The sequence below is a fragment of the Rhyacophila brunnea genome, unplaced genomic scaffold (assembly GCF_057557595.1).
Source record: "Rhyacophila brunnea isolate RB1 unplaced genomic scaffold, BYU_Rbru_1.0 scaffold_22, whole genome shotgun sequence".
Taxonomy (NCBI): domain Eukaryota; kingdom Metazoa; phylum Arthropoda; class Insecta; order Trichoptera; family Rhyacophilidae; genus Rhyacophila; species Rhyacophila brunnea.
The window spans coordinates 6,556,416-6,570,272 of record NW_028232882.1 but is presented as its reverse complement, the minus strand read 5'-3'; the positions used below and the strand labels follow the sequence as shown (position 1 = coordinate 6,570,272).

General features: G+C 34.5%; 1 protein-coding gene across 1 annotated transcript in view; it reads left to right on the top strand.

Annotated features, from left to right (window-relative positions):
• LOC147069983 (uncharacterized) overlaps positions 1 to 12,933 on the top strand; it is a 55,089-nt gene extending 42,156 nt beyond the window's left edge. Inside the window, exons 16-19 of the mRNA XM_085949340.1 lie at positions 4,682 to 4,815; positions 7,764 to 7,943; positions 9,859 to 10,018; positions 12,478 to 12,933. Of these exons, the coding sequence (XP_085805466.1) occupies positions 4,682 to 4,815; positions 7,764 to 7,943; positions 9,859 to 10,018; positions 12,478 to 12,686 (683 nt within the window). The 3' untranslated portion in view covers positions 12,687 to 12,933. The remainder of the gene's footprint in view (positions 1 to 4,681; positions 4,816 to 7,763; positions 7,944 to 9,858; positions 10,019 to 12,477) is intronic.
• Positions 12,934 to 13,857: the final 924 nt, after the last annotated feature.

The following is a 13,857-nucleotide window of genomic DNA, read 5'->3' as shown; positions in this document are numbered from 1 at the left end:
GAGGAACCTAATTAGCCCCACATCAATGCAACTAACCCACCCAACCACCTTGTACGAAAAAGCAAGGGCATGGTTATTAATAAGAAAGAAAATTAAAAAAAGGTTGTGCATTCAAGTAGGGAATCCAATCCCGAGCCAAAATTCTGATCCCGGGATTTTGGGATTACAAATTGACAATCCCGGTATCCCGGGATTGGTCCTGGGATTGGCATTTTCTTCCATTGTTAATATAAGTTTTTTTATATTTACAAGTAACATTGATAAAATCGGTCAAAAATAAATCTAGTATAATTTAAACTATTTAAGACATTTATTGTTAATATTGTATACGTACAATCTTGGAAATACATAAGTTTAATGGAGTAAATAATATTGTAATATAAATATTAATGTGAATTTAATATGAGATTTGATATGTTTCTGATAGTAAAGACTTAATGAATGAGTTAGCGAGATTTAAAATAGTAAAGCAAATCATGGCCTTTCCGCTTCATAAATCTAATAAGTCAGCCAAATATGAAATTGCCGTAAAACGTATGAGATCATGGTGGAATTACTTTGTTAACCCAATGCTTACGGGCCGCTCAAAATTGTGTTTTTGCTAATTGCTTTTCAAATGCAAATTAACACGTTTATTAAAAAATTAATTGCAAAGAATTGTTTTTTCCAATCTTTCTCATTTTTATTAATTTATGTGAAAAAATAAAATGAATCGGCAACTTACACATAGATATAAATCAAACTTCATTCAAACTCAGTTTATTTCTAATGTAGTTATTAAAAGTGTTTTTTCTTTTATATTTTCTTTTTTATTTTTTTTTCCATAAAAATTAATAAAAAATTAATCCCGAAAGTCTCGGGATTATGTTTATCAATCCCTGGATTCATAGGTATCGAAAGTAGCTCGGGATCCCGGGATTGGAATCCCTACATTCAAGTGATGTAGTGTAGTAGGTCTAAAGCCATCTACATGCCTCCGAGAGCCTATTCTGCAGATATGGAAAGCGAAACTGTTCGCAGATGTGGACGGTTTGGACGGTGCATCAAACACGCGTGCTCTGAAATTTATACGTAATTATGCAGTTGGACGTATCACAGTCCACCGTGAGATTTTGTATCGTAAATAGACGGCCGTGTAGTATCAATACTATCAAAGTCATTCTTAACAATAATAAAAAAAAACACTTCACTACAAGGGAAATACAGAAGAACATAGATACGTACATATGTAACTAAATTGGAAATTCGATCATATCGTATAATTTAAATACAATTATGTGAAGTGCTACCAACAATAGATATGATGGGTCTCTTATAGAAAAACTTTTAATAATAAAGAAAATGAAAATTAAGATCTAAATTATTATATACAAGTATAGAGCCTACAACAGCAGTCAATGCTATTCATTGGTGTAGATTAAGTTATATAGGCAAAACCAGTAAAAAAGTTATAAAACATATTATAGTGCAGGATCCCATAGACTTTTCGTATACATAATATGCGGAACGCATTCTGACAATTAGAATAGGTTCTAGGGGTCACAAAGATATTGTATAATGTCGATGTTGCCAGGCGATATTAGTGGTAATTTTTTTTTTATTGAGGTTTTAATTTTTTTTCTTACAACCCACCAAAAATTGTTCTGAGTTCTTTAATACAACGAAGACCGAATCAGGGATTGATTGATAATGCAATAATTGTACCATGCCATCGGCATGGTCGTAGAACGGTTCGTCCCATTTGAAAAAAAATAAATAGCGGTAGTGCAATGTGTTCAAAATTATCGATTCTTAGGATCCTCCTTGGCTTAAATTATTTTATTTAGTAGCATGTTTGTATAGAATCACCCAGATTGGTTTCTTTACTATATCTATGCATATGACATTAGTTTTAGTATTATGGTTAATCCAGAAACAGTGCAGGTTGCATATATAGGTAGGTGAATAAATGAAATAACGATAACCACTAACCATACTAAGTACACATTTATTAAAATAAAGAAACAACACGTCAAGTGTTCAAACTGCTTTAGGTATCATGATCACAGTTTTTACAAACACTACTTACACATTTGCACAATGATATACATGTCAAAGCCGATTTATTATAACATGATGATGTACGGCAGTTAGAATTACATTTGCATGGTTTAACTAAATAATTTGGCAGAGGTTCATTCGTCATTTGTCTTGGATACAAATTATTTTCTCGTAACTCATAGCCAAGTTGAAGGAAATCAATAGGCTCAATAGTGGATCAGATGAGCTTGTCCATAAATAAACTTGTGCTGAAGCCTCTCCCAAATTATTTAGTTAAGCCATGCAACTGTTATTCTAACTGCCGTACATTATCATGTAGTTATTAGAAATCGGCTTTGACATGTATATCATTGTGCAAGTGTGTAAGTAGTGTTTGTAAAAACTGTGATCATGATACCTAAAGCAGTTTGAACACTTGACGTGTTGTTTCTTTATTTTAATAAATGTGTACTTAGTATGGTTAGTGGTTATCGTTATTTCATTTATTCACCTACCTATATATGCAACCTGCACTGTTTTTGGATTAACCATAATACTAAAACTAATGTCATATGCATAGATATAGTAAAGAAACCAATTTGGGTGATTCTATACAAAAATACTACTAAATAAAATAATTTAAGCCAAGGAGGATCCTAAGAATCGATAATTTTGAACACATTGCACCACCCGCTATTTTTTTTCTTTTCAAATGGGACCCTATCCAGTGTAGCCGCTTTCCAATTCGGTACCCCCAGAATACGGCAGTCACTGGCAGGTCCATCCAGCCAGCGAATATTTGGCCTGTCTCTTCTTCTACGACCTATTGGATTGCTGGACATCACTCTATTTGCCAGTTCATTGTCATTCATACGGTGCACATGACCTAGCCCAGTGGCGCACCCAGGAGGGGGGGGGGGGGCAGGGGGCCCTGGCACCCCCCAAAATAAAAATTATCAGACTGTAATTCACCAGCACCTTTATAGAAAAATTTCTTAGATTTTAATTTCTAACACAAAAATTTCGAAAATGTCGGGTTTTTTTAGAAACCGAATCCCTAATGGAACTGTCAAAAAATTCTCCGTGTCCACCCGAATTCCGGAGTGGTGTAGGTCATAGCTTGGGAGGGCTGACAGAGCTCTAGCCGGGGGGCCCGGGTTATGGGGGGCCCGGTGTGTCGAGTTGACCAGATAAGTGAGATAAACAGACATCATAATTTAGCTTCAATAGTAAAAAAAGTCGCCTGCGGCGCTATTATACTTCAAGGCCATGAACATTTTCAATTACTTATATAATTGTGCAATATATTTTTTGATTATATGTCGATACTTGACAGCTCTATTATTAAAGTAGATGTAATAAAAATCGCCAATAATTCACTGTATAAGTACCCTTAATTTGAACTAAAACACAATTTGGAAAACGTTAATTTAGTGTTTCATACTGCCTTTAATCTTAGCGGTAGGTAGGGGGCCGCCAAATATCCTAGCCTGAGAGCCCGTTGCAAGATGTGGGGACCATGGTGTAGGTACACCGAGTGCAATAGACAAAAGACCGATAAACGAAAAATTAGGCTGTGAAGAAGAAAAGAGCCTATGGGACTAATTTATATTCCCCTCCTTGCCCCCACCCCAATATTAAATCCTGGGTGCGCCACTGACCTAGCCATCGCGGTCTCCCAATCTTAATTAATTGAACTGCGCTGCAATCTTCGTACAGCCCGTAGAGCTCAGCATTATATCTTCTCCTCCAATTGGTGCCGTCCCTGATCGGTCCATATATACGGCGGAGAATTTTTCTTTCAAAGATGTTCAGGGCTCGTTCATTTCGCAGAGTAAATGTCCAGGTTTCCGATGCGTAGGTGAGCACTGGCTTTACAAGTGTCTTGTAAAGAGTGCTTTTAGTTCGGCGAGATAGTATGCGGGACTTAAAATGTCTTAACAGGCCAAAGTAGCATTTATTCGCAGACATGATTCTCTTGTTGATTTCTTTTGTAATATCATTATGTCGAGTTACAAGAGATCCAAGGTATATGAAACTGTCAACCGTATCAAACTTGTATGCACCAATATCTAACTTTGGTGCGATTTCTCGTGGTGTGACATAGACAGGCATGTAGTTAGTTTTTGCCTCGTTTATTTGTAAGCCGATTTTTTGGCAGAGGCTTCTAGTGCTGTGAATGCCTTTTTCAGCGCCAATTCTTATATGGCAATGATGTCGATATCATCGGCATACGCCAGCAGCTGCACAGGCTTAGTAAATAATTATTATCGTGCCGCTGCCACGGGCATCAATCTTTGCATCCCGTATCGCCTTTTCTAGCGCAACTATGTCATACCGGTCAGCGAAAAACAGAAGCCGTAGTTTTATTCATTTATACATAGGTGACACCACGCAATGGTATGTAATTTAATTATTAATTATTTATTACCTCGTAATCATTATGTTAATACAATATTTTACATTTACAATAAAAAACGGGAAAATAAATTAAATAGGTTATTTCATCGTGTAATGAATTAGATATCTTATCTCTAATATTAAGAATATCGGTTGTATTTTTTTTACAATATAAGAATATGGTGATGGTCCCTACAAACCCTTAAGGTAGAGCCGCCCATGGGTGGTATTAACTTACATTAATTATGATGAAAATTTATAGCTGCAGACTGCTGTTACACTATTGGTGGTAGACCAAAAACTGAACCCAGCGAGCTGCTAGTGGCAGTGGGGAAAATGTTCAGTAAACTTAACCATACAGAAGAGGTGCAGGATACACACATTCAACAAATTGAGGTAAAATGTCACGATAAAGTAGGTAGCTACATTAGTGTCAGTCGAATCTCTATTTTGTAAATAGGCTGATATTTATCATTATGTTGTGTTGTGACCCAGTGGCGCACCCAGGATTTAATATTGGGGGGGGGCCCAAGGAGGAGAATGTAAATTAGTCCCATAGGCTCTTTTCTTCTTCACAGCCTAATTTATCGTTTATCGGTCTTTTGTCTATTGGACTCGGTGTACTTACACCATGGTCCCCACATCCTGAAACGGGCCCTCACGCTAGGATATTTGGCGGGCCCCCTACCTACCGCCAGGATTAAAGGCAGTGTGAAACACTATATTAACGTTTTTCAAATTGTGTTTTAGTTCAAATTAAGGGTACTTATACAGTGAATTATTGGCGATTTTCAATACATCTACTTTAATAATGGAGCTGTCGAGTATCGACACATAATAATCAAAAAATATATTGCACAAGTCGTAATTGAAAATGTTCATAGCTATGAAGTATAATAGCGCCGCAGGCGACTTTTTTACTATTAAAGCTAATTTATGATGTGTGTTTATCTCACTTATCTCGTCAACCCGACACGCCGGGCCCCCAGGCTAGAGCCCTGCCAGCCCTCCCCAGCCATGACCTACACCACTCCGGAATTCGGGTGGACACCAAGAATTTTTTGATAGTTCCATTAGGGATTGGGTTTCTAAAAAAACCTGACATTAGTGTTTCGAAATTTTTGTGTTAGAAATTAAAATTTAAGAAATTGTTTTAAAAAGGGTGCTGGAGAATTTCAAATCATTTTTTTGCCGTGTTTTTATTTGTCTAATCTATTGGCTTTCAATTTCAATGTTTTTGGGGGGGCCAAGGCCCCTTGCCCCCCCCCCCCCTGGGTGCGCCACTGTTGTGACCAGATTTTTTAAAAATCGGTCCAGTTCCCGTTTGTTGAAAAACCAATATTATGTACTTCCATAATAATAATAAGTATATAAGAAAGTACCTATGTATCGTATCCAACCAAATAGCTTTGGATGTGGATACAAGTTGTTTAGATAAACAGTGCTTTATAAATGAAAAATAATTACAACATAAAAAGAACTTTTTATATACTTACAACGTTTTTAAATTTTCTGTTGAAAATAATACTGAAATAATGTCATTTTGACATTTCATATTGATTTCCATAGTAACGCACGTATATATTAATAATTTAGTGTCTAAGACCCCAGACCCCTAGCAACCAATAATAGTGGATTGGATTACATAAGGATTTCTTCCGAAATAACTTTTCATACAAAACAGAATTAACTGAAAATGAATTCAATTATATTTAAAGATGGCTAAAAGTATTTAAAAAATGCATTGGCATCGTGTTCTGGTATATTCTAAAAGTTTCAAATGTCTAGCTAGTCGGGAAGTTAGTTAAAATCGATTGCAAGATTTGTACCGGACGAACAACCACCGGACAAATAAGAATACGACCTAAGAAAAACGTTGTAAAATAGGGTCTACTTAGTTAATTATATGTTGATTTTATTTACTTTTTTGATTAATCTTTTTGTATCGGTAAAAATTGTTAATACTGTTAAATTCAAATTCCATCAAATACCATCGGTCGATAGTATTAATAACATATTTTTGTATGTTTCTCTTTCCCCTCGTGTCGTGTGATGAATGTCTTTAAATTTAAATGAATGTCAAAATAAATAAATTTGAATTTAAAAATCAGTAGTGTCACAAAATGAGTAGTGTCGGTCTCTTTCAGTAGGCATTATAATATATTATCAAACGACCTAATTCATCGCCGTGCGGAATTTTACTATGTGAACATCGTATATATTAGGCTTCAATCTTAAATCCAGGTTAAATTTACTCAAAACTGATAAATTTTACTAAAAGTAATAACTGAGGTGAAGTTAAACTATAAGGGAATGGATGTACAAGACTGGATTGCCAATGTACACAGTTTCGTTGAACTAAAATATTGTTCTGTTGTGCATGCCTTAAAGGTACTACATATTATACCTATCAACTTTGCAATACCACTTACCTATTGAACTTTACAAATCTTAAGCTTTTTATTAATATAACATGAATGCTTGCATTCAAAGACTCACATGCTAGCTATTTCATCTAAAGTCAATAATTTAATTCAAGATAACATTTTAACCGGATATAAGAACTTGTAAACAACTGTTACCTTTGGATCCCGAAACCGGAGATCAATGCACTTAATCAAGATACATACATATTATTTTATATGAACAATATAACATTTATACCTACCCTACACTTTGTACTCAAGGTAGTTTGAATAAACCATTATCAACATTGTTGTTGTTGTTATAAACCCATGTGCACACCGCTAACGCACACGTAGGCACCCATTGGACCTTGAACCGGTTCAAGAAACCCATTAAGATTAATTATATAAAAACACGGAACGTCCTGTTCCTATTGTCCATTATTTTAAATCTTTCATACTGTAAGCATCTCAATTTGTTATTATAATCTGTACTCTATAGTTACGTTGAAATAGACAATAATATTTACTCTACGAAAATCTTATCTGTTTCCCGTATTTACGCCATCATATTGCAAAAGCTAATTTTGTCCACTAAGGTAACTAACCTGACAAGATTATCTTCACAAAAGACTTACGGTCTGTGAGTATTACATCAAGGAGTTCACAGAGTGTTCCATTTCCAGTAAGAAACTTAAGGAAGGTTAAAATACCACCAACCCGTACTGGATACCTGCCAGCCCAAATCACCTGTTTCCTTAAAGTACTCATCAGAAGGACATAACAGTTCGTCGCATAAGTATTTTCCCAATGAAACATATTATTAATGAGAAACATAATATCAGCAGGGCTAACTAATTCGACACAGTCAAGTGTTGATTGGGCGAGTTAAAGTTAAGAAGATAATTTATTAAAATTTGATTGAATTTATGCTTCCAGGTTAAAAAAATTGAGGTTCCAGTCGCTTTTGCTGGGCTGGATGGAGAGTTTTCGGCCAACTTGGCGATTCTGGTTTTAAAAACGCCAATCGCATTCTCTGAATACGTGTCGCCAATATGTTTGGATCTTCAAGATTCAGAAATTGATAGAATGCACTCCATCGATAGAACTACTGCAAGGGTGTGTAGCTTATATTTAAAAACATATTATACTACTCTTTCTTTTATTCAACGAATAATTGAGGAGCTTAATTACAAAAAGCGACAAGTCCACAATTCAATATTTTCGGGAAACAACGTTTTTATGTTTCAAGCTTCAATTATTTGTTTTAACGTGAGATTATTTTTTCCGTTGTATTCTATGTCGAAATTAAAACCAAATGGCAATTTGTTTCAGCCAATAAACTCTTAAATGTAATAAATATAGGCAAAATAAAATTGGACGTAGCGCTACTTGTATCTCACTTTTTAATTTATTCCGCATAAGGCACATATTTCCGTGGCACTGTCATAAGTTTACCAGATGCTACAGCATGGAGACGCCCTTTTAAATATTGAACGTTCCCTTATTGGTTGACTTAAACACGTGCGAAATCAACCAAGCTTTAAATAATATGAAACACGGACTTGGCGCTTTTTGTAATAAATCGAGACTTTTTTTTCGTAGGGTTATGTCGCGTTTTGGAATTTATAGATCAATATATATTGGTGTAAAATTATACAAAGAATACGTGCGTATTTTTTTCTCGATTTTGACCAAATGTGGAATTATCGCTTTTTGGAATTAGACGCCTCAATTCACAAGATTTAAGAATGTACCATTCTGATTATTGAACAAACATAATTTTGATAAACACTTTCTGAGAACATGTATATTATTATAACCAATAGAAAAAATCCTTTTTTGAAAAAAGTAAGCCACCCCGACAGGGAATCGAACCCTGCGTCTCCTTGAGTTTACGCCCCGTCCGTTGCATTTACCTCTATGCTACAAGGCGACATACTAATTGTGACAAATTTTAACTATTGGCCTTTTTAATACCCACTCATCAGCGTTCTTCTAAAGCGTGGCTTACTAAGGATTTTTCTATTGGTTATAATATATTTTCTCAGAAAGTGTTTTTCAAAATTATGTGTGTTCAATAATCAAAATGGTACATTCTTAAATCTTGTGAATTATTCGTTGAATAAAAGAAATAGTTAATTATAAATTATTAGCAAGTTCAAATAAGTTACATCATAAAAAAATATTGGAGAAATCCACGACGTCGGTTAGTAATTGAAGTAATAGGTATCTACTTTGATTTAATAAAAACAAAAACCGATTGCCAAAGTAGCTTGATTTAGAAGAACGCTGATGAGTAGGTATTAAAAAGGCCAATAGTTAAAATTTGTCGCAATTAGTACGTCGCCTTGTAGCATAGAGGTAAATACAACGGACGGGGCGTAAACCCAGGAGATGCAGGGTTCGATTCCCTGCCGGGGTGGCCTACTTTTTTCAAGGAAGGATTTTTTCTATTGATTATAATATATTTTCTCAGAAAGTGTTTTTTCAAAATTATGTAAATACATATGTTATATTATACTACCTTCAAAAATTACTAAGCAGAGTAATGCTATCTAAATGATATTTCCATCTAGATAATTTCCTAATAATTATGGAATTCTAATACTGACTGTATAATCGTGTCTATATGTATATTATATATCGTGACATTTTTAAGTATAAATGTATTAAAATAACATTATTATTAATTACCACGATATAAACTTTGTATCTTTGTGATATTGAGACTTGGCCCAAAAAAGAAAGACTTAAGATTGGTGTCTTTAAGGTGTGGTACTCGAAGTGCATGCTAAGGATTCCATAAACGATAAAAAATATAAATATCTCCGGTCTAAAAGAAAATTAACGTGGAAAACGGGTTCTGTAAAATATGTATAAACTCAATAAAAAAATGGAAACGCTCATCTGTACTAGAAATGTCGAGGGTCAAAATTGTCAAGAGGGAAATATTAATTGTCAAGACGTAAAAAAGAAATCTACAAGATTGTCCAATTGAGTGATATTAATAGGTATCGATTTTCTTCGGCAGGTGGCAGGATTTGGGTACGAAACCCCAGCTGGCCCAATTTCAACCCAACTGAAAGCGTTGACGCTGCCAATCATAGAACTATCAAGATGTAGAAAAATTGCTGAAAGATATTTGGTAAAATACCTATCGACCGACAAAGTTTGTGCGGGTGCATTAGATGGTTAGTATGGTTAAGTCACAGTATTCGCTTTCTCAGAAGTAAGATGACAAGAAAAAAACTAATTAATGGTCTTGAGTAAATTTATTTTCGCGAATGTCCAAACGAATTGTGTTTATCGAGAGTAGAGTTGGGTTTCGGGAATTCTCGAGAATTTTTCGAGATTTTCCATTTCGAATCTCGAGAATTGAAATTTTTTACATTTCGGAAACCCCGGATCTCGAGAATCTTTTCTCGGGATTCGGGATTTCTTTATTATCAAATTTTAATTGAAAAAAAAACGATTTTCTACATGAAAAAAGTGGACAGAAAACACAAAACTTTCAGACACTGATCGGGACATTTAACACAAAATCAGAGAATTTTGTGTCTCAAAAGCGTACGCGATTGATAGTCTGTGTTTTTTGAAATTCTATTATAATAATCAATGTTTTGAATTATTTTTGTTTCCTACTTTTATTTTGTTTGTCTTCTTACATAAATAAAAAAAAAACATATTTTGTTGGAATTTTTTTGTTTTTACACTGATTTTCGGATGTTTACAGGTTTTTTTAAATTTCCCGATATCTCGAGAATTCTTTTCTGCTAATCCCGAATCTCGATATTGAGATTTTCTCGGGAAATACCCAACTCTAGTCGTGAGTAATGCATATTTTATGATATTTAGCTATTGGAAAAGAATAGTCAACATGGTATGCATTTGTGCCACTTTGATACATACATATTGTTATAGTAAGCTATACTACTTAATGTATTTTTAATATACTTAATAATAATTAATTTATTCATTTACTGGAATGTTGGCTGGATGTAGACAACAAATTAAAATAATATTCACGGATAACAATTGTAATTTATTTTGAAATTCATTTCATGGCGTTCACCATATGACATGGGGCGAGCAAAGAAAGCTGTAACAATAATAACAAAATGTGCAGATTAATTAAAAAAATAAATTAAATCAAAATAAAAGAGTACACAGAAGTACACCAAATGAGTACGACCACACAAACAACCATACAGAGTCCACTCTCAGTTTGGGCTTTTTGCATTTTAGCCATATAAAATCTCACTTGCTATAAGTGCTCGGCCGTAGTGATTTGGCGGGCGCGGCGCGGCGGCGTCTTGCGAAACTCAAACGTATAACCGTATTTATTATGCCCCAAAAAAGACACTGTCTACGAACATTTCACACACGGTTATACGTTTGAGTTTCGCAAGACGCCGCCGTACCCGCCAAACCACTACGGCTGTGCACTAAATCACTCTATACCAATTGGCCGCATATCGTCTAATACCAATTAATAGTAACCAATGAACGGCCCTAATTGCTTTGTGAAATGTCAATAATTATATAGTGTCAAACCAATGGAAATTTAGTTAAAACCCATATGCTTATTTTGTCGAAACAAAAGAGTTTTTACAATTATTGGAATGCTCCTGGATGAAATACAAAACTAATGCCTCGAAACTGTACAAGTTTCACATTAGCGAGAGATTGTCATAATACGTGTGTTTGCATTGTGTTTTACAATACTTTGGACTTCATTAGTTATTCGTTCAAAAAAATAATAGTTTTAGTATTAATAAACGAGACAGTGATCGAACACCTATGGAGTGCTGACAAAGTGAAGGAATTCACTGATAATCTGATATAATCCACAACAAGACTAGCAAAGTATAGGGAAAGCTATAGAAAACTGACTTAGATTTCTGCAGTACCTACCTACTACGGAGTGGTCACCATCCTAAGTCATGCAGGTTACGATGAGGATGAGCAGTGACGCCCCTAGACAAAGTGCCGCCCCTAGGCAGTGCTAAAATACCGCCACATTTTGTTTATACTTACAGTACTTTTTATCATCCTTTCGTGACTCAAATATCTAAGAAATGTGTTGTATGGTTACATTACTAACAATACCACTAATTAATCTAATTTGAATGCCATTTCTGCTTCAATAGACAATATTGCGAATCGACGATTTCCGATAGGTAGATTTAAAAATACGCCAGACAACTTCCAAAATGAGTAACTAGCAAACATGGTTGGATAAATTTTAAATTAATGTAAGTATGTATCTACCTACAATTCAAATATTTGCAAATCTACACGTGTCATTCCTGTTCACTAAGGACGTGACGTCCAAGGACAACGGAAGTAAACAAGACATCGCGACCCCGACAAAAAAATAAAGTCATTTTAAAACATTTATAGTAATATTTAATACATTTTGTTTACAAACAGTAAGCTGAATTTTTTGATGGAAATATATTTCTTTTAAGTATTACTAAGTTTAGGTAGCTATTTCTATATATAAATAATGATTCTCCTCGATTTGCCGCCCTTCGGGTAACTGCCGCCCCCAAGCGACGCTCAGCCTGCCTACCCCCACGGGACGTCACTGAGGATGAGACAATTTTAATGCAAAGTAGCCATTTTGTCTTAACATTGTGTGTTTCAGGAAGCGATACTTTATGCAACGGTGACCGCGGGAGTGGCCTTGCTATGAGTCACGAAGAAAACGGCACCAAGGTGTGGTATCTGAGAGGCGTCGCCAGTTTGTTTCCAATGAACGATAATAATCGTTGTGAAATTAAGTCATTCTCGGTGTTCACGAGACCATTGCAACATAAATATTTCATTGAGACTGTACTAAATGCACCCATTTGAGATCTATCTAACTTTACTAATTCAGCGCTCGGAATGGACCAGAATGCACCGCAGCGCCACTGCGGTTCGTGAAATTCTGAAAAACACCGTTCCAGCTCATGGATTTATTTAAAATTGCGTTCCGTTTCATTACATTGACATATTTATGCATGAATGTTTCTTTAAAAGTTTTTGTCAAAATTAAATATTAACGAAGTTACGTTGTGCCGGGCGCACAAGGGTGAAAAATAAAATTTATGACATCCCTAAATTTCTTTCAATATTCTTATTTTGTGTCGATATGTCCATGCTTAAATGCATTGTATAAATAATAAGAAACAACCAGCTGCAAGCGTAAATTACTTTCTTACCCAAAAAAAGGTGCCTTGCTGACATTATTTGAAAACTCTTAAAAAATAAAGTATATTTTGTTTAATAATTTCTAAAGGATGAAACATTTCAAATCTCAATACGCATTGTTAATTTACTTACCTACTAATTTATTATATTATTTTATTCGGAGTGACAAAAATTATTACCTCGCCATTTATTTTCGGGTGGTTAAATTAATACAAAAAAGTTTGATAATTTGAATCGTGCAATTCCGCTATATTATTCCTATTAGTTGCCTTTTAAAATATTTTGTATTATTTAAGATATAAATACGTTTCTAAACACAATTATTTATATTATTAGTTTTGTGTTTTTTTGCCACATTCTGGTAAGTTTTGTGTTGTAATTTTAACTTGATTTTTTAATAAAAAAATGTTCTTCTAAAAGTTGGTTAAAAATCTCATCAGGCGAAACGTGTTAGCCGAAACTATTGAAAAATATTTTGTCCCTGGTAACATAACGCCGGGTCCACACTGGCAGCATGTTGCGCGACAACCTCGTTAAATTTTACGATACTTATCATACTTATCGTATAATAAAGTAGTAGGTACTTCGTGTAAATCTGCTAAAACCACATTACATTAGGAATCCAATCCAATAACCATTGACTTGTGTTAAAAAAAAAGTTTATGACGTGTCGTAACCCCTATTTTTACAATGTTTACATTTGTTTTGTAATTTACATTATTGTTGAATTGCGACTATAGCACAATAAATCGTGTGATGTAATTACTACATTCATTCATTTATTTGCCATAGGTCATGATGAGTATACTTTTTTGTAAGTGAAATTTGTTGC